We start from the raw sequence: 21483 nt of genomic DNA on the forward strand, positions 1-21483 counted from the left end.
GCTACCAGTTTTCATTCCTAATATTAGGTATGACTTGAATTCCAGTAACTCCATAAAATTTTGGGAACAAACCTAGGTGGGGAGCGCCCCTCTAAAGGATCAGTTTCCGTCTTTGTATGCTCTTTTTTATTTGAAAAATGAGTCGATCTCGTCTTTCACCACCCCGTTCTCTTCCACTTCTAGGATTGGGTGGAACTTGGGTCTAAGAAGGGATTTGAGGGACTCAGACTTCGACTGTATTTCAAGCCTTCTTGCACTTCTTGATAATGTTGTCTTAGACCCCACTAGGGCGGATTCTAGAATTTGGACACCTACCCCCAATGGCATTTTCTCTTGTGCTTCGTTCTTCAAAGTCTTAAGTCAGTCCACCAGTCCTACCTTGTCCCCTTTCCCTGTTGGTGAGGTTTGGTGCAGAGCAATACCTCCTAGGGTTGGTAGTTTTTGTTGGGAAGCCTATATGGAAAGAAGAGACCCAATACTTGCTTGTCACCTCAGTGGTGTGTTCTGTGTAAAGCAGATGGGGAGACTGGTTTTCACCTACTGGTGTCTTGCCACTTCGCGAGGTCATTGTGGGATTGGGCTTTCTCCTTATTTGGATGCAGCTGGAATCCCCCATCAAACATGCAGGGCCTTTTCTCACCTTCCTTTTTCAGGTGGCGGTTAAAAAGGGGAAGGACAATGTGGAGAGGACTAAGGGTTGCAGTATGTTGGACACTGTGGGAAGAAAGAAACTCCAGGATATTCTCAAAAACTTAGAAAGGAACAGCAGATCTGAGGGTTATCATACAGTTTAGGGCGATACAGTGGCCGAAATATTTGGAAATATTCACAGATTACACTATGGATGACATGTTGAGGAAGTGGGGTGAAATTGCAAATTGCACGCAGACCAAGTCAGTAATGAGTGTGGCTTGGACCCCCCCACCTAGTGGATTCTTGAAATTAAACTTTGATGGATGCAGCAGGGGAAACCCGGGACAATCGGAGATCGGGGGTGTTTTTAGAGATGAAAATGGGGTCATCTCTACTATGTTCTCAGGCCCAATTGGAGTGGGTGACTCCCTTAGAGCTGAGATATGTGCAATTATGGAAGGAGCCCGGAAAGCTAAGGAATTGAACATCAAGAAACTTATAATTGAAGGGGATTCAGAGGTGGTGATAGGGTGGCTGACTAAAGATCAAAATGATTTATGGAAGTATAATAATGAGAAGAGGAAATTCAAATGGCTGGTGCGGGAGATGGAAGTTAAGACATGTTGGATTAAAAGATCAGCTAATTCCCTAGCTGACGGTTTAGCAAAACAAGGGGTATAAAGGGATTCTTTGTTTTGGGCTAAGCTGTAATGTTAGTGTCTTTGTATCTTGGTAATTTCTTTTTTCATTTCTTGAAGTTCTTTGTGACTCTTGGAAGATAAGTGTGTTTGTCTTCCACTTGTTAATTTTCTACTGATGAATTAGTGAAAGTGTTATTGATCAAAAAAAAAATTCCTCCACACATTCCACCGTATTCTAATTCCACATAGTGACTATTCCTCCTGAGGCTCCACACGACAAGGCGCCTCCCCAGATACTCCTTGCCCACCTTCTATCAACCTCTTGTGCCTTAGACTCTTGGAGCATCACCACATCTGGATTTTCTCTTCTTAACACTTCCTTTATGAGTCTTCTCTTCGCTACCCGCCCTAGACCTCTAACATTCCAACTTATAATCTTCATTTCAACATCACATCATTTATCCCTGCCTTATCTTTTAACTTCAGCCTCTCCTTCCACCTATCCCACCATCCTTCACCCTCTTGCCCCACCTTCCTATCTGTTTTTTCAGCTCCCTTACCTGCCTCTTGCCTAGTTTTCCTCCTTCAGACAACTCCTTCTTCTGAGTCTTGTCCGGGCCTAACTGCAAAAATTTCAGCCCCATCTTCTCAGCCCATTTCCTTAGCGTTATTTCCTCATCAAAATCACCCTCCCCATGATCCTCAGCTTCTTTCCCTCTACCTTCTACCACCCTTGTTATCATTACATCATTTTCTCTGCTATCCCCTACAACATCAATTGCTGCCACCTCCCCCACCACATCACTTGCTATCCCGACAGTCTGGCCACCTTCAGTATTCTGGAGCTCTCTGTGAAGTTGGTTCTCGGTTGTAGTGTCTGCAGGGATAGCACAATCACCATAAGTAACCAAAACCGAATTTACACAATTACCTTGGATACCTGGTACACCTAGGTTGGTTGTAGGAAGGCTCAAAGAGGGTACAAAGATGGTGTCCCCGGTTCCCGACTCAGTGGGTGTTGCTGGTTGGTCAATGTCTTTCTAAATCATATGGCCTTGACCTGGATCTAGCACCTTGACCTTGCTTGGCGTGTCAGGGTTTATCTCCTGGCTCACCTCACTCATCCCTATCGATGTTCCCTTTGTCTATGGCTCTGGTTGGATCCTTCTCCTTTGACGGTAGGTTTTCTACAGTGTTCGATGCCCTTACTTCTACCAACGGTTTCAGACTAGACTAAAACTGAGAGGCTTGATCTTCCAGATTAAGGCTGAAAAGGGCTTCCATGTCACCCGGCTCTAGAAAATGGTCGCTTCCAACTATGGAGTTTTCATCCGAACAAGAAATCTCAGATTCTTCCTCCAAGTCGCACCAATCTAACTCGCTTTCTACCTATGTCTCATTTCTCCATCTAAAGAATCTTGGATTAGGGCGCTCTGTCGCCATCTTTGGACGGATTCCATCTCATATCGCACCGGATCTGTAAACTGTTCGACATCAAAGATGTTGAAGACGATGATGGACCCTTGAGACTGTCTATCAACGGTCCAGTGGGTTGCCTCACGTGATGACTTAATAAGTCATGTGTCGCCCTACTAACCTTTCAGTGGGCCAAGTTAGCTGTGTCAGACCCGGCTCGAACCACTGGCTCGACTAAGGTCCGACACTCCTTTGTCTTACTCCCTTGTGGGCCCACCCCACTCGCTACACCGGCCCCATTTATTAATATCTCCTTAAATGAGAAGTCTCTTGCCTTCCTATCCCCAATTTTTTAACATAATTCTTTTTCTGGAGCCAGAAACTACGAGAGTCTTGACTCTTTATCTTCCTTAGAGGTACACGTCATACCCTGTTTTTTACACAAGGGACTTGTGGCTTCTTTGCGCCACCACATGTCACCCATCCTGCCATGTCGCCATCTTCTTCAACCTTCGACCTCCCATTCCACAGTGTTGTTTCCAGTTCTGATGCAACCCATACCTTGCTCCACATGCCCTCAACTAGCAGTTCAAACGATCGTGGGACAGCATCTGGCTTCACTCCTGCAATTCTCAGCCCTACAGCCTTCAAGTCCGTTTTCTTGTAGGAGATGAGAACTCCACCCAACGCAGTTGCGATTTTCTCCAACAGACATTTACGCCATAGATTGAAAGGTAGGCCTACCAAGTTCAATCGAAAGTCTCCATTGTTAAAGGTCTTCGAGTTACAGGAGGAACACCATTTCTCCACCATTACAATGCCCTCATTGGTTTGAACTATAGTGAAGTCTACCTCTTCCACACCCACATCCAGTATCGCCCTGTTCTCTTCAAACGGCATAATAATGACCGTTTGTTTCAGTCCCAACTTCTTGGATGCTTCTTCCAATACATGTTTCCAGTCTTTCACTTTGTTTTTCACAGAGAGCATTAGTCTCCTCTTCCGATCTTCACTTTCTCCTTCTATCATTATCTTAGGAACTGGGGTGGAAAGAGACACCACTGTGTTATCATTTTCCTCTATGTCATTTTCTAATCCCAACTTCTCCAATCTTTTCCTTCTCTCCTTCATTTCCTCCTTCGGCCCCACCTTTTTTTCCAACGTTCTATCTTCTTCTTGCTTCTGCTTCTCCACCTATCCATGAAGATCTGACCTTCGGATCCTAGTTACAAGTCGATGTATCTCATTAGCTAACCCTATCCATCCTCCCAAATTTCTGCCTTTTGGTATAACAACCATCTGTTTTCTCCCTTTTTCAAATCTCTCTTCCAGAGTCACGAACCAACCTCTCGAGTTCCTTTTTCTATTGGCCAGGTATTCTTTGCTAGGTGATTTGAAGTTGTCTCTCCACTACAAACACCAGCTTACATTCACTGCTCCATCGAGGAAGCTTTGAAACCAGAATATCGCCTCCCCTACTAGAAATATTGTCCCTTTTCTACCTTCCCTAATCTTCAACGTGATTACCTTTTGGTGAAACATCTCCTCCAACAGCAGTTCTTTGGATTCCACCTTTATGAATCTCCTCATTTTCCTTACCGGTGAGAACTCTCCTTCGCTAGCACGAGCCATCAGTGTTTTTCCTTGTCTTCCCTCTTTTCTTCTCCTATTCTCTTTCCCTTCCCTTTCTCTTCCTATCTTCTTCTCTTTCGTGTTGTGTGAATTGGTGGTGTTTTCCTAAAAGCTTTGTGATGTTTCGAGTAGTGAGGTAGGTACTCCTCAATGTGTGGTGATTTTGTAGTGGTTTATGTTGTGGTGACACCTTATGGGTAAGTATGCAATATTTCCCAAGTGTTTCTAAATGGCTAATGATTCTTGGTGTTTTTCCTAAAGAAAAAGGTGTTACAGTAATTGCATACTAGCTGTTTGATAGTTTGCCTAAGTGACAAATCAGTGATCTCCTCTCACTCATCGTTTCATTTATGTTGTGGTGACACCTTTTGGTAAGTATGCAATATTTCCCAAGTGTTTCTAAAGTAGATGGCTAATGATTCTTGGTGTTTTTCCTAAAGAAAAAGGTGTTACAGTAATTGCATACTAGCTGTTTGATAGTTTGCCTAAGTGACAAATCAGTGATCTCCTCTCACTCATGGTTTCATCAAATGGTAGCACTAAACCTACAATAGTTGTGCAATCAGATTTCATGACTTCTCAATTAAATACGGTGAAACTTAATGGTACTAATTATGTCCCATGGGCCAAGTCGGTTGAGGTATCTCTCATTGCAAGAGGCAAGTTGAAATACATCAAGGAGGGTCCATTGAAAAGTGAATCAAAAGGGTACAATGAATGGGTACAAGAGAATATCCAAATTATGACATCACTTGGGAATAGTATGGAGAATCACATTAGTGTAAACCTTATGTTTCTAGACACGGCCAAGGAGATTTGGGACCATGCCAAGCAATTGTACTCTGGACAAGACAATGTCACAAGAATTTACCAGTTGTACCAAGACTATTTTTCTCTTCAACAAGGAGATAAAAGTGTTGAAGAATGCTATGCTTCTCTAAAAAGTTTAAGGAATGAGCTCGATGTTTATCAACCCATATCCACTGATTTGAAGACTCAACAAGAACAACAAGAACATCTAGATGTAGCAAGATTTTTATCTGGGTTGAGATCTGAATTTGAACCAGTACGATCCCAAATCTTAGGGAGCAGTGATCTTCCATCCTTGTTTGAGGTTCTCTCTCACATAAGAAGAGCCTCAAATCCACATAGTGATCATCTCCCACCTTCAGAGAGATCAGCCATGGTGGTTCCAGAGGTTTTCCTAGCAGACATATGTGTGGTAGAGGTGGAGGAAATGTGAGGAGTTTTGGTCATGGGCCCAGAGGTGCACGAGGAGGTGGTAGAGAGTTTGGTGGTGCAAGGGGTGGTGGTGGTCGTAGTGGTAGTGGCCATGGTTCAGCCCATGAGTGCTCACATTGTGGACAGGAAGGTCACACAGTCAACTTTTGTTATGATCTTCATGGCCCTCCATCCTCCTGGACTAAACAAGCAATGGTTAAAGGTGATTTTGGGAGTCTTAGTGTGACTGAAATTGCTCCTACTTCCAATGTTGGTAAGGATAAAGACACAATTTCTATCTCATGTGAGGAGTATGAAAAGCTTCGCCAGTTTGCCTCTTCTAGTTCTGCCACTGCTACACTTGTGAAGTCAGGTACTGCTTGTCTTGCTTCTAGTTCTTCACCTTCACCTTGGGTAATTGATTCTGGAACTTCAGACCACAAGACTAGCTCATCAGATATGTTTGTATCCTTGTCACCCACCTTCTATCTCTCAAACCGTTACCTTAGCTAATAGTTCTTCTTCTACTAATGTCGGTACCGATAATGTGTCTCTTGGTTCTGACCTTAGTTTACGCTCGATTTTTTATGTTCTTAAGTTTCCCTTTAGTCTCTTGTCTGTAAGTAAGCTTACTCAAACCTGTCATTGTTCAGTAGCATTTTATCATTCATATTGTGTCTTTTAGGATTTCAAGACGGGGAAGACAGTTGGTGGCAGTTGTGAAGTTGGAGGATTGTACTACTTGGATGACCATGGTCCTCAAAAGGCTCTTCATTCCTCTCTTACACCACATCAATGGCATTGCCGTCTTGGTCATCCTTCTCTGCACGTTTTGGAAAAGCAAACCCCAACCTTAGATTCTAACTCAGCTAGATTGTGAGTCATGTCAGTTGAGTAAACATCATAGAGTGTCTTTTGTTCCCAGGGATGATAAGAGAGTCCTGAGTCCTTTTGCTTTAGTCCACTCGAATGTTTGGGGTCCTAGTCGTGTGTCATCTTATAATGGATTCAGATATTTTGTAACATTTATTGATGACTATTCAAGAATGACATGGATTTACTTAGGCCCTGTTTGGCGTGTCTTTTCACGCGGGTTGTCAGTTTTTTAGAAGCCTGACAGCCTGCATTTTGGTCTTTTCCCGTTTGGTTGGGAAAAGATCTAGCCGCCGAAAGTCACAACCCCGAAAAGACGCGAGAAGCCCATTTCGGGCTATTTTCGGGAAGCTCCAAATGGAGTTTTTCGCCTTTTTTTCAACTCATCTTCGTGCGGAAAGACATGCGGACAGATGCGCCTTAACCAAACGGTCTTCAAACTGTTAAGATCTTGATGCAAAAGCTCACATCGTCTTTTGACTGCCAGAGCTTCCAAAAGATCTTTCAAAAAAGACTTGCCAAATGGCCCCTTAATGAAGGATCGTTCAGAATTGTTCTCTATTTTTCTATCTTTTCATGCTGAGATAAGGAATCATTTGGTGTATGCATTAAAGTGTTTCATTCAAATAATGCCAAGGAATACTTTCATAATATTTTTCAATATTATTTTGACTCTCATAGTATTATACATCAGCCCTCATGTTTACACACTCCTCAGCAAAATGTTGTGGTTGAGAGAAAAAATCGTCATATGATTGAAACTGCTTTGGCCTTATTGATTCAAATGTCAGTTCCTAAAATCTATTGGAGTGATGCAATTCTCACCTCTTGTTTTCTCATAAACCGTATGCCTTCTCCAGTCCTAGACAGCGAGTCACATTTCTCTATCTTGTTTCCTTCCACCTCACATTTCTCTCTTCCTCCTCGTGTGTTTGGTTGTGTGTTTTGTTCACAAATTGGGTCCAGGCCATGATAAACTTGACTCCATAGCTATTAGATGTGTTTTTCTTGGTTACTCTCGTACTCAAAAAGGTTACAAATGCTATGAACCTGTTTTACGGAAAGCTTTTGTTGCTCCAAATGTTACCTTCTTTGAGAGTTTACCCTATTTCTTTGGACATGAACCTTCTCCTCCTATTCCTCTTCCCTCTGAATCTGGTGATGCTTTATTCCCTTACCTACTATGGAGGAGCCTATTCGACCATCTACTCACAGAGTATACTCTAGACTTGATAAACAACCAGAATTGGTGCCAGTAGTTGATCCAGCTCTAGCTTCTGACATGCCACCAGAGTCTTTGCTATTGATAGATCCACCATCCTCAGATCTTGATCTTCTTATTGCCCTTTGTAAAGGTAAGCGTACTTGCACAGATCACCCCCTTTCTTGGTATGTCTCCTTTGCTCAACTTGTTGAGGATGGTAACATTTTTTCTTTTTCTCATGACGGATGTCTTATCGAGGACCAACACATTTGGACAATGAAGGGTAAGGGATGGTGATACACTTGGACAGCTGCTCGCCTTAGAGTTTGAAAAGACACTTGCATCACCCAACTCATTTTGACTGCTTTCTACTATTCCAAGTTTAGAACATGTTTGTAGTGAAAACAGAAACAAATGGTTGAAGATTTCTGTTCTAATTTCATTGAGAAGATCTGTACAAATATATACAACTTCTAAGAATCAATCTAGGAGTTATTCTAGGAAACTAACTCACTAATTTAGCCTAAAGAAAAAAAGGAAACTAAATCACAGCCTAAAAAAGGAAAATAATCATAGCCTAAATAAGAAAATAAATAACTAAAAAAATAGAAAAGATTATGACTTGGATTCCACAAGGAATAATCCTCGTCATCCCTTTCCAACAATCCCCCTCAAGCTGGTGAATGTATATCAATCATTCCCAGATTGGATGCATTTGTCTCAAACTTGACCCTAAGTAATGGTTTAGTGAGGATGTCTGCCTCTTGTGATCCAAATGGCACATAGGATAGACAAATTTTTCCACTTTCGATCTCTGATTTGATGAAATTTTTGTCAATGCGAAGATGCTTCATTCGATCATGTTGAATAGGGTTGTGTACAATTTCATTGGACTATCAAGTGGAACATTTAAGTCTGGCAGTAGTCGTTCAAGCCATATTAACTCACAAATCCCTTGTGCAATTGGCTTGTATTCTGCTTCTGCACTACTTCTGGACACAACAGTTTGCTTCTTACTTAGTCATGTAACAACATTCCTCCAAACCTTTGTACAATATCATGTAGTAGACTTACTGTCCTCAACCAAACCAGTCCAAAATCCCTCAACTAACCGGTTATCACTTTTCTTGAACAATATACCCTTGCCAGGAGTTCCTTTCAAATATCTAAGGATCTGATCAACAGCACACTGATGTCTCTCGGTCGGAGCATGCATAAACTGACTAACTATGCTAACACTATAGGCAATATCGGGCCTAGTAAGTGATAGACAGATTAGTTTTCCCACAAGACATTGATATCTCTCTTTGTTAGCTGGAGGATCATTCTCAGAGATCTTATGCTTCCAATTCTTCTCCAGTGGAGTGCTAGTTGGATGACAACCAAGCTTCCCGATTTCCTTCAACAAATCTAGGATGTATTTTCTTTGAGAAATAAAAATACTAGTTTTGCTTCTAGCAATTTCCATCCCAAGGAAATACCGAAGTTTTCCAAAATCCTTAACTTTGAACTCAGATTGTAGTAGGCCCTTGAGATTCGTAATCTCATCATTATCATCACCCGTGATTACCATATCATCAACATACACAATCAAGATTGATTTTTTTCCATCCCTTGATTGTTTTATGAATAAGGTGTGATATGCCTGTCCTTGTGTGTATCCAAATCTTTTCATAACTGTGCTAAATCGAGTGAACCATGCCCTAGGAGATTGTTTTAACCCATACAAAGACTTCTTCAATTTACACACTGATCATGGTTTTTCTTTGTCTTCGAAGCCAGGAGGCAGCTTCATGTAGACTTCTTCATCAAGAGTTCCATTCAGGAAAGCATTTGAAACATCCATTTGGAGCAATTCCCAATCCAAGCTGGCTGCCATAGACAAGAAAACCCGTATGGAGTTCAATTTTGCAATTGATGCAAAAGTTTCTTCGTAATCAAGCCTGTATGTTTGCGTATATCCTTGAGCAACCAAACGCGCCTTGTATCTCTCTATTTTCCCTTCCAAGCCTACTTTCACCGTAAAAATCCACTTACATCCCACTAACTTCTTCCCTTTAGGCATGTTTACAACTTCCCATGTATTATTGTCATTTAGTGCCTTCATCTCTTCCAAAGCAGCAACCTTCCATTTTGAATCTCTCAAGGCATCATATATATTTACAAGAATTGTTACATTATCAAGTTGAGATACAAATGCCATGTGAGTGTTAGATAAATAGCAATATGACAAATGATTTGAAATCGGATGTTGAGTACAAAATCTTACCCCCTTTCTTGTAGCAATAGGAACATCCAGATCATCAATTGTAACAACACCTCTTTGTGAATCTTGTGATGAATCCGCCATAGGTTCCAATGATTGGTTTTGCTGAGTAACACGGGGCCTCCTTGAGTAAACAATTAGTTCACTTTGTTGTTGGACCGATTCTCCCCCTTGATCGAGACCTATGGTTGTATCTGGTAGGGGTAATGGTGGAGACTCAGAGGATGGTAAAGTGGACACTGATAGAAACTGGGGCAAAGACACAGGAAGAGATATCGAAGGATCCCAATGATTATCTTCAATTAAGTTCTCCCCCTGAAGAGAATCATGGGAATAGAAGGATTGATCTTCCAGGAATGTAACATCATAGGATACATAGAATTTTTTTTGTGACAGGATTGTAACATTTATATCCTTTTTAGTGGGAAAGTATCCTATGAAGATACATCTGATGGCCTTTGGATCAAGTTTTCCCCAAGTAGGATTGGTATTATGAACAAACATAGAACACCCGAATATTTTTTGTGGGAGAGAGTTGAGTAAACGAATATGAGAGAATTCTTTTTGGAGACAACTGACTGGTGTACAGAATTTGAGGGGTTTTGATGGAAGTCTATTGATTAAATAGGCACCAGTTAATACAGATTCTCCCAAAAATGATGTGGAACAGCATTAGCAAACATGAGTGATCGAGCTACCTCCAACAAATGACGATTTTTTCGTTCTGCAACCCCATTTTGTTGTGGAGTAGATGTACATGAGCTTTGATGAAATATGCCATTTTGAATGAGGTAATCTCCAAGAATCTGTGCAAAGTACTCTCCTCCATTATTTGTGCGGAGTATGTGAATGTTGCATTGGAACACATTCTTTATCATTTTATGGAACTGTTGAAATACATATCGGGCATCAGATTTGTTCTTCAAGAGATAAACCCAGCAAGCACGAGTATGGTCATTAGCAAACATGAGTGATCGAGCTACCTCCAACAAATGACGATTTTTTCGTTCTGCAACCCCATTTTGTTGTGGAGTAGATGTACATGAGCTTTGATGAAATATGCCATTTTGAATGAGGTAATCTCCAAGAATCTGTGCAAGGTACTCTCCTCCATTATTTGTGCGGAGTATGTGAATGTTGCATTGGAACACATTCTTTATCATTTTATGGAACTGTTGAAATACATACCGGGCATCAGATTTGTTCTTCAAGAGATAAACCCAACAAGCACGAGTATGGTCATCTATGAAGGTGATGAACCATCTCTTGCCTGTTAAATCCACAACCCGTGATGCTCCCCAAATATCACTGTGAACAAGATGGAACGGTTTGGAAGGTTTGTAATTGTGAATAGGATAATTTTTTCTGGACTGTTTCGCAAGAATACATGACACAATGGATAGAAGAAGGATCTTTATTGAGAAATAAGTTTGGATACAAATGTTTCAAATATTGAAAACTAGGATGTCCTAAGCGTTTGTGCCATAGAACTACATCTGAATTCAACGAACTAGACGCAGAAAGAGATAGATGTGGTTTTGGCCTTGGAGAAGAATCAGTGAGATAGTAGAGACCATGTCGTTCTTCAGCATTGCCAATCATCTTCCCCGAAGACGGATCCTGAAAAATACAACGATTACAAAGAAATGTTACTTTACAATTTTTATCCTTAGTTAACTTACTAACAAAAAGGAGATTATATCTTAAACTCGAAACATAAAGAATAGATTTCAAATAAAGTCATTGGAAAAAAACATCTCCAACTCCAGCCACAATTATTGTATTCCCATTTGCCACTAAGACTTTTATCTCGCCATCATATTTTTTATAATTCAAAAAAGTTGTATGATGTCCTGTCATATGATCTGATGCACCGGTGTCAACAATCCAGTCGTTGAGATCATCTTTTCGTGATAATAGAGATGATGAGATATTACCTCGTTGTGCAATTGTTGTTGTAGGTGTAGAACCCGGTGCCTCAGAAATCTGTTGCTGGTGAAGAAGAGACCTTAAAATCTCCATTTGTTCCAGTGTGAAAGTTGTTGTGTTAGGCTTCTTTGTCTCAGCAAATTCGGCTACATGAGCTGAAGGGTTACCTTTCCTCTGATTCCGTGGTTTCCAATCTAGAGGTTTTCCATGAATGTCCTGGCAAGTCTCCTTTGTGTGATACGGCTTTTTTGTAGTGTTCACACCACTGGTGGTTTTCTTTTTTCTTCTGAGGTTGAGACCGAGTAGATGCAAGTGCAGATCCTTGAGATTGTTCCTCTAGGATTCCGTGTGATGACGGGTTCAGCATGACTTTCCTCCTACTTTCTTATCGTCGAACCTCAGAGAACACCTCACGAAGTGAAGGAAGGGGTTTGATTCCAAGAATATGACTTCATACTTCATCCAGGTCTTTATTGAGTCCTTGAAGAAAATCAAATACTCGATCTTTCTCAAGGACTTTATTGTACAGTACTCCATCATCAGTACACTTCCATGGAATTGTATAAAACAAATCCATTTCTTGCCATAGATCAATCAACCTGTTGTAGTACTCTGTTACTTACATTGATCCCTTGCCTTATGTTCAACAGGAGAGAATGAATTTCAAAACACTGAGACGTGTTTCCAAGATCTGAGTACATCTCCTGAACAACCTTCCATATTTCGTGAGCATTCTTGTAAAAACAGATACGTGCGTCCTATTTGCGGCTCCATGGAATTGATTAACCGCGCCATGACAATGAAATTTTCAGCTTCCCATGTCTTGTAATTTGCATCACTGCTCGCTAGAGGAGGGATTTCACCAGTAAGGTAACCCACTTTTCCTTTTCCTCGAATCACTAACAAAACGGATTGAAACCATTCACAAAATTAGACCCATTTAATTTGTGTTGGGTAATCTGCAGAGAATGGCTTATGTCAGAGGTGGTGAAGGAGGTTCCAAGGGATCTCGATGCATTCATGGTTGAATCTACTGCTGTCGAGTCCACTGTTGATGAAGAATGGCTCGTTCCAGACATCGTCGCAGGCTCTGATACCATGAAAGCAGAAACAAATGGTTGAAGATTTTTGTTCTAATTTCATTGAGAAGATCTGTACAAATATATACAACTTCTAAGAATCAATCTACGAGCTATTCTAGGAAACTAACCCACTAATTTAGCCTAAAGAAAAAAAGGAAACTAAACAACAGCCTAAAAAAGGAAAATAATCACAGCCTAAATAAGAAAATAAATAACTAAAAAAAATAGGAAAGATTCTAACTCGGATTCCACAAGGAATAATCCTTGTCATCCCTTTCCAACAACTTGGAAGAGTAAGAAGCAGAATGTAGTTTCTAGGAGTAGCGCTAAAGCTGAATACAGGGCAATAGCCCATGCTACCCGTGAGCTAGTCTGGTTGAAGCATCTTCTTCGGGAGATTAATATCACAATTTGTCAACCCATTAAACTGCTTTGTAACAACCAAGCCGCAATACATATTGCCTCTAATCCAGTGTTTCATGAAAGGACTAAACACATTGAAGTTGATTGCCATTTCGTGAGAAAGAGTGACAAGTGGAGAGGTTGTTACACCCTATGTTAAATCTGAAGACCAAGTAGCTGATATTTTTACTAAAAGTGTGGGCCGCTCAAAGATGGACTATATTTGTAACAAGCTAGAACTTTATGATATATATACTCCAACTTAAGAGGGAGTGTCAGAATTGTTAGAAGTAGGTAGCAGGGACAGTATTGTCATTTTCATGTTATTCTTTCTATCTTATATCTGTTGTAATTTTCCTAAGGGTATTGTAGTCATTTCAGCCTTAATAGAATGTTAATACAACCTGGATCGACAGTAAGAAGAATAGAACAGATTTCTCCTTTCTTATCTTCCCTCTTTTCTTCTCCTATTCTTCTCTTTCCCTTCCCTTTCTCTTTCTTTCTTCTATCCTTTTCTTCACTTTTTCCTCACTTTATTAAAGTTGGAACAGATTCTTTAGCTAAACAAGGGGGTTCGAGGGATTCTCTATTTTTGGCTAATTTGTAACTGCAATATGAAAAAACTTGGGTTTGGAACCACCTTTATGGGGAGTGCTTCATGCTTGTACTATTTCTATCTCTATTTAATAAAATACCATTCACTCATCAAAAAAAAAAACATTCTGCGTTTAATTGTGCCAAATAACCAAGTTACCTCCAACAAATGAGCAATATCTAGATGTAAATCTCCTGTTTGTGATAAACTCAGCTCAATCTAATCTATATACACCTCAACTCTAAGATGCCCATGACCAGAAAAGGTAGAGATGATTTCAAATATCTCAAAATTTTGTGAGTTGCTTCTAGGTGTATACTTCTTGGGGCATGCATAAACTGGCTCACAACAAATGGACCTCCCAACTAGGAACTAAACCCTTATTGTATCAATCAAGGGGTGACCATCTTGATCACCAAGGTGATGATTTAACTCAATTGGTGTCTCAGTGGGCTTGACCCCATGGTGCATTTGTTTGCTGATCAAGATGGTCCCATGGTGCATGTTGTTTTCTGTGATATTGTTTTAATTGATGAAACTAATGAAGTATGAAATGCAAAATGAATTTCATGGACAAATACCCTAGAAACAAACAGTTTTAAAATAAGTAGGACTATAACAGAACATATGATATGTGATTTTAAAAATAATAGGGGTGCAAATGAGGATATACTTAGGATTGGGACCAACTTGATCAGTGGCTGTGTATAGACTTTAAGAGTGACATTACTAGTTACTGGCTGTTTTGTTGTTTCCGATCCTGCTCATGTGTATAGACTTTACATGTATCAATTAATGTAAATATGGGACTAAAACAGAACATATGATCAGTGGCTGTGTATAGACTTTAAGAGTGACATTACTGTGTATAGACTTTACATGTATCAATTAATGTAAATATGGAGTGTGTATTCAGGGCCAGGTCGATCACCAGGATGATCAGGATGTAATTCATTCTCAGTATGTGTGTGTGTGTGTGTGTGTGTGTGTGTGAAAATCATTGTCATAGTTGTCAAGGCAATGCCTAGGCGACAAGGGTGCCCATGGAGGGAGCCTTACTTAAGTGCCTAACTATTTTGTACATGGTGCTATTATATGTTTTTATAGTCTTAATGTTTTGAGGTTATAATAATAAAATAGATATTGTCAAAATACATTATTCATTTTGTGGGTCAAAATACTTATTTCTTTTTATTATTTTCTTATTTGTTAGGGTCAATCAACACACATGTTGGGTGCATGCTCTCTTGAATCCTTGAAGATTTCAAAACCTGAACCAATAAGCAAGAAAAAACTTACAATTTTGTCCAATCAACATATTATTTCTCTTCTTCCTAGGGCAAAAACAGGGGCCCAGCCCCTCTATTTTTCTGAATTTTTTCTTTATTCTTTTTCTTCTCATGAATATATTGATCTTCTATGTTTTAATATGAAGTTTATACTTTTTTATAGAAATTCTAGATAATTACTAGTGAAAGATGGTTGCCGGTTGTATGAAACCTAGAGAATTACCCTAGTACTCATGGATTTTATTAAAAACAATCCATCACCTACGCAACTAGGCAACAAGGGGCCCCCTTTTGCCCAGCCTCACCTTGGCGCCTTGAAAACTATGTTCACTGTTATTGATCAAAAAAAGGAAGACTAATTGGGAGATGGTGGGCCAACATAATTTGCTCAATGGGAAGAAAAGATGACTTACCCATCCTCGATTCTCTCCAAATCAACATCCCTTATGATTTTCATCATCTGCCTCTCACAAGCAGCACTCGTCTCAAGAAACTGTTTCTGATCTTCAGTTAAATCCGTAGCCTCCAAGAGTGAGTTAGAAAAGCGTATTCCACTTAGTGGATTCTTTATTTCCTGGCAGATATAGGCCAACTCTTTCATTCTTGCAAAGCATTTCTTCTCTTGCTGTCTCTGAATTTCAAGAGCTTGCTGAAGTTCTGGACTTGCAATCTGCAAGAAACAGAATGCACCAATAATCTGGCCTTCCATATTAACCCTCTTATTTGCTGTCAAAAGAGCATGTACATATTTCCCATTGCGGTCAAAGAATGAAAATGGAAACTTGTCTGCTTCTTGCCCACCAATTGCATTGTGCAAGACAATCATGAATTTTGTCAAGGCATCCGGACCCCTTAGCCGACATATACTGCCAAAAATCTCCCCCACCAACATCTTCCCAATCATGTCTCCTCTTCCCCATCCAGTCAGCTTTTCCATGGCCGTGTTCCACTCCGAGCAACAAGTATTCTCATCAGCCGCAAATATAGGTGGGATCAGAGGGTTGGGGCTCTGCACAATGGCTTTATAATCACCCTGTATGTGGATAAACTTGTCCATTACCACTTTCTGACCAGTGACATCCTGACCCACGAAGCAAACTCCAACAATATTATTCATGTAATCCTTGCTAGAGCAAGCATTGACAACCACAAAAATGGCTTTATTTAGCTGTTGTGAGCCAAATGTCTTGAGCTTTATTTCTACATTCTTATCTTCTTCGCCTGCATAAATCTGAATTAAGTGATAGAATATTCACAGTGTTGACAAAATGAAGAAGAAGAAGAAGAAGAAGAAGGTCCTAGATTTGTTAATCATTTTCATTGTCAAAGTACAAAACACCAACTTCTGCCCAGTAACCATTTGGAAAAGAAAAATTATATAAAAAAAATGCAGGCAAAAAAATTGAAGTAATATATAGGTAATCATGTGTATCCAAAAAGGACAGGCACCAGATATAATGTATGGTTTCAGATGATAGAACTTGAAACTTTTTATTGAGAAAAAAAATTAAAAAAAAAAAAAAACTTTTAAGTTTAAACATTTGGTAACAGAAAGCATAATCTAAATTCATACCAAGAGAAAAAAATCGTACCAAGAATGTCATATTTACAGATGACATATGTTTACTCATAATTTCGAGATTCACCAAGACATGTTTAACACACCCAATTTTTCTTGTTTGGCCAGTTAAACAATCTGATGTCATGGCATTAGTTTTTTTTTTTATCAGCATGGTACTAGTTGTGCAAATAAAATCATGAAACACTTGATTAATGATTTTGCAAACTAGAAGCACCAACAATTAGAGATGTTACACTTGCCTCTAAGAGCATGATAAAGAAGCTGGTTGACAACCTCCACAGACTCCTTATGAACAAGATCATGAACCAGTGACTTCCCCATGGCTTCCTCAACTGAAAGTCCTGTCAACTCTGCAACCTTTGCATTCCACCCATTTATCTGCCCAAGTGAATCAACGGCAAAAATGGGAGCAGTAGCAGTTTCTATCAGCCTAACCATCTCTCTCGCAACTGAACTGAGCTCATCCATCCCTTGCAACTCCAAATTCCCAACCTCAGCATTAACCACAGCCTTGGAATTACTGCCCTCAGCATTCCTAAATGAGTCCCGAAGTATAAGCTGCAAGGAGTGAATTGCATCCATCTCAGAATTCTCCCAAGGCAAACTACGGCTCTTAACAACTTCCAAGAATGCCTTAAAGGAAGAACGAGGGTGCATCCTCTGTACATCATCCTTATCCTCTGGATGATGTTTTGCCCCTCCCCACTTGATCTCTTTGGCTGTGTGGGACCTAAACCAAAACAAGAAATCTCTAGATGATATATAAGCCACAGCCATCCCACAAACTGCATCACCAAGTGAGGCTGCTCCAGGGTACCCAGCATCAGCCAAACTGTCCGTGCTCAACCCTGTGGAGTCCCCATGGTGAGCCAGCAACCACTCTGCAATATCTTTTATCTGAGCCTCAGTGGGGGTGACACCAAGTGGATAGTATTTCCCTTGGTAATAAAGTGCAGCCCCATCGCACTTTACAAGGTCCATGATGCTGGGGCTCTGGGTGACAATACCAGTAGGCGAATCCCGGAGAAGCATATCACACAAGAGAGTTTGGGTCCGTAATACATGCTTCTCTGATAACTGGGATGCTAATTGCAATTCCATGTTCAACTGAAGTCCAAAGGCCTGCATAAGGAACTCGCAAGCATAACGGAGGGGGAAGGGAATGCACCTTGGAGATGTATGGTGGCACACGACAAGTCCCCATAGCCTCATAGAGTTACGCCCACCAGCACTTTCTTCATCACTCCCATTGATAATTACTGCTAAGGCTAGGGAAGCTATTGAACCCATGTTGGCCATATACTGAGCATGACAACCGTGTGGGGCACGGAGTGTCGAACCAACCAAGCATAAAGGTTGAGTAAACCCTTCAGCCTGAATTATCCGAACAGGTGTGGCATGGCAATTAACTATCATCCGGATACGATTTTGCTTGAACAAGAACCTTGAGGCCTGGGGTATGTCAGTGGCAGGATAGTGTAACCCAATATAAGGCTCCAGGTCCGGCCGCTTGCTCTCAGACACAACCTCACCATGCTCATCCTCGTGGAATTTATACACCATGACTCGATCATATCCCGTAAGCTCCCGCACTTGCTCAACCACGGTATCGCAAAGAAGCTTGATATCCCCACCCGGAAGCGATTGCAACCTTGAAATCGCACGGACGGCGAGCTTCTGTGACTGCACGGCCCCTGCAATGGACAAAGCGGGGTCCTCCGTCCTTGCAGGCTCCAAATCAATTACAATTCCCACATCGATCCTATGCAAAATTGCATAGAAGGGTTTCCCGGAATTCTTGCAGTGAACCCAAACAGGGTTGAGTAACGTAATTTCCCGGGCACCAAAGGCCTTCTCGAGCAAAACCGCACTCGATGGAATGAAAAGAGTTCGGACATCGGTGCCAACCGTGAGAGTCTCATGTCTGTCCAGATTGGGGACCGACTGCGGATTAAGGTCGAGCATTTCCGTGGCATTCTCACTGTAGGCGATGACCAAGAAGTTGGATTCATCGACGGCGACCATACAGCCGAAGGGCTGTATGTAACCGCCGCGTTGAATTTTGGACAAGTAGGCGGTGATTTGTTGTTCAGGAACAGATTGATTGGTGGTTTTAACGGATTGGGAGTAGTCGAAGGACTTACCGGACTCGCCTGATTGTTCGAAGACGGCATGGAGACGAGCATCAATAGTGTACTGGGCAATGGCCTTGTTCACGGAGTCAGCGTGGTTGTGGGGTCTGATATTGCTTCCACCGGAGGAGTGGGTTCGGTGGGCATTGGTTGCTCTGCTGTCTGAAGCCATGAATGGGAATGGGGTCTTCTCCGTTGCCTTTTTTCCTTCCTCTTCCTTTAGCTGGATAGGGCCTTCGCCCTTGGGAGAGATCTTAACAACTCTCAACTAAAAATCTTCCCCTCTTGATTCGTTCGAGAATCGAAATGTGTGGGTGGACCTTAAAAGAAAGGCCCAAAAGAAAAAGAAGAACGGATTATCGGGTGGGGTTTTAATACTTTTCTGGTGAGGATAAACGATGCAGAAGAAAAAGATTTCTACAGTTCTGATCCTTCTATTGATTCCCTGGACACACTTATCATGCTGTCCCTCAAGTCCCCCTCGCTGAGCTTTGGGTTGGGCTATTTGGCTACCTGCCGGCTGCCGCTGCTCTCTCTCTCTCTTCCCTTCGTTTTTTTTTAATTTCAGAATTTATTTAGAATTTCTTTTTGGGGTAGGAAAATTTAAAATTTGGGGGAAGGGTAGGGCCGCGGTTACCTTTTTGTTTTTTAGGGGATATTTGTGTTAACAAACAGAAGCCATGTTTGTGCACGTGACAGGTCGTTGGATCCATGGAGCCCACTAGGGAGGTGGGTCCAGCAAGCTTTTGGGACTTCGTTGGAGACATACCTGATAGAGTTGGGAGGCATCCAATCAGCAGAGAAGAGAGTTTGGATGTGGCCAATGGGCGTGATTATGATTTCATTACGCAAATTTTAATCATTCTGACAATGACCCTACATTATAGTGGTTCTGTCGGGACCCACCACCCCCCCCACGTGAACGTTATGGGAGTGGGGCCCTGCTTGCTGATCTCGACTCCGCATCGGCGGTGGTGAGTTGTGTCACGTCAAATGTCAATGTGTGTATGTGATGAGAGATAATACAAAAGCAGAAAAGCTCTTCTGCCTTTTATTTTCCTTTTCTTTCTTCTTTTATTCAAAAAACAAATAATATTTATTTATAGATAAAAAATAAGAATAGGCACATCACGGTTTTGTGACAACCCGTGATAATTTTCAAAAGAAGAAAATAAAAGTGAAGTTAGGCATCTCTATTTCTCTCATCTCAATTATATGGGGTTAGCTTCATGAATTGTCTTTGTATCAATATCCATCATTAAATTAAATTATGGGTGTTTCAATCATTTTTTTCACTCAAATCTTTTTCTAATATATATAATATAATGCAAATTAAGTAATTTAATTCAAGGTTTAAACTATCCATATTAAACACTCTAATTATATTCGTTTATATAGTCATGAATATAGGATAAACCACCATTGGGTGCATATTTCACAAATTAAATCATGCATATAGGTGTATAATTTAACAAAATTGTACATTGACTGCCTTTCCATTATTTTCCAATTTTAATGAAGATTAACATTTATAATTATAAAAACTGAAATAAATAATTTAAAAAATAATTTTTCATACAAATTTAATAAAAACCAAAAATTATAAAAACAATATATTTGTTTACCTTAAATAATTTATATGTTTTATTTTAAACATAATTATATGTTAAAATTGAAAATATATTTATTATTTGAAAAATAGAGTTATTATATGAAATGCTAAATAAATAAAATTTTCCCAAAAAAATAAAAAATTAAGTAATATAAAATTATAATTATAGAAACTAGAATGAATAGTTTAAGATTTAATTTCCCCAAAGAACTATTAAAAACTACAAATTATAAAATAATTTATTTTATTTGCCTTAAATGATTTATATGTTTTATCTTAAAATTGTATGTAAAACAAAAATGACTATATGTTAAAAATGAAAGCATAATTATTATTTAAAGAATAGAGTTATTATTTATAAAAATACTAATAAAATTTTCAAATTTCAATAAAAATTAAAATGGAGTGATATCCATTGGATCATGTGAACATGTTCTGAAGTCCCGATATTGTTGATTGTAATGTTTCTCTTCATATAATCTATTAAAGTGAGCATTTTTCATGTGTTTATACTTTATTCATAAATAATTCAGCTTTAGATTTAGAGGGTGTTCTTGTTTTGGATTTTGAGAGGGGGAAAGTGGTTAGTGGGATTTTGGTTCTCATTGACCATTAATATCTTGTTCTTTTTTCAGATTAATGTGGAGACTAGGAAAAGTATCACTTACGTGGGTAAGTGATCCCATCTTCTAGGTGGGTAAATAACTTTCCACATGAAGGAAGGATTTCAATGCTTAAATGGGACAAAAATGCCCCATTTAATAATAGATTTTTATAGTTAAAATGGTCATTTTCTTTTTTTACTTGGGAAATAAAAGAAAATGGGTAAGTACACTTACCTTTCCCAATAAATACTTACCCAGGTAACTGCATTTACCCAAGTAAGTAACTTACCGAAAAGCAAACAGGGCCTTAGTATTATTAATATATTTATGTGATTTGTATGCATTTACCTAGCATATCCAAGTGTTTCC

The 21483-nt window shown here is 39.9% G+C and overlaps 1 protein-coding gene and 1 long non-coding RNA gene across 7 annotated transcripts in view; both read right to left on the reverse strand.

Annotated features, from left to right (window-relative positions):
- The window catches only part of LOC148861269 (phytochrome B-like), a 92642-nt gene extending 72568 nt beyond the window's left edge, over positions 1–20074 (reverse strand). For 4 of the 6 annotated variants that reach the window (XM_088983953.1, XM_088983954.1, XM_088983956.1 and 1 more), the window contains exons 1-2: positions 17005–20074; positions 15597–16404 (exon numbers count right to left, since the gene is read on the reverse strand). In XM_088983953.1, the coding sequence (XP_088840079.1) occupies positions 15597–16404; positions 17005–19069 (2873 nt within the window). In that variant the 5' untranslated portion in view covers positions 19070–20074. Of the gene's footprint in view, positions 1–11460; positions 11507–11823; positions 12906–15596; positions 16405–17004 lie in introns of all 6 variants that reach the window. The other 2 variants (XR_016112814.1, XR_016112815.1) reach the window with 2 other exon arrangements.
- Positions 10744–10945, reverse strand: LOC148861270 (uncharacterized). Its single transcript, XR_016112817.1, has 2 exons — positions 10870–10945; positions 10744–10773 (listed from the first exon to the last, which is right to left on the reverse strand). It is a non-coding gene; the product is annotated as an uncharacterized LOC148861270 (long non-coding RNA).
- Positions 20075–21483: the final 1409 nt, after the last annotated feature.

Source organism: Nelumbo lutea, chromosome 4 (assembly GCF_056320005.1).
Source record: "Nelumbo lutea isolate HS-2025 chromosome 4, American lotus-T2T, whole genome shotgun sequence".
Lineage (NCBI taxonomy): Eukaryota > Viridiplantae > Streptophyta > Magnoliopsida > Proteales > Nelumbonaceae > Nelumbo > Nelumbo lutea.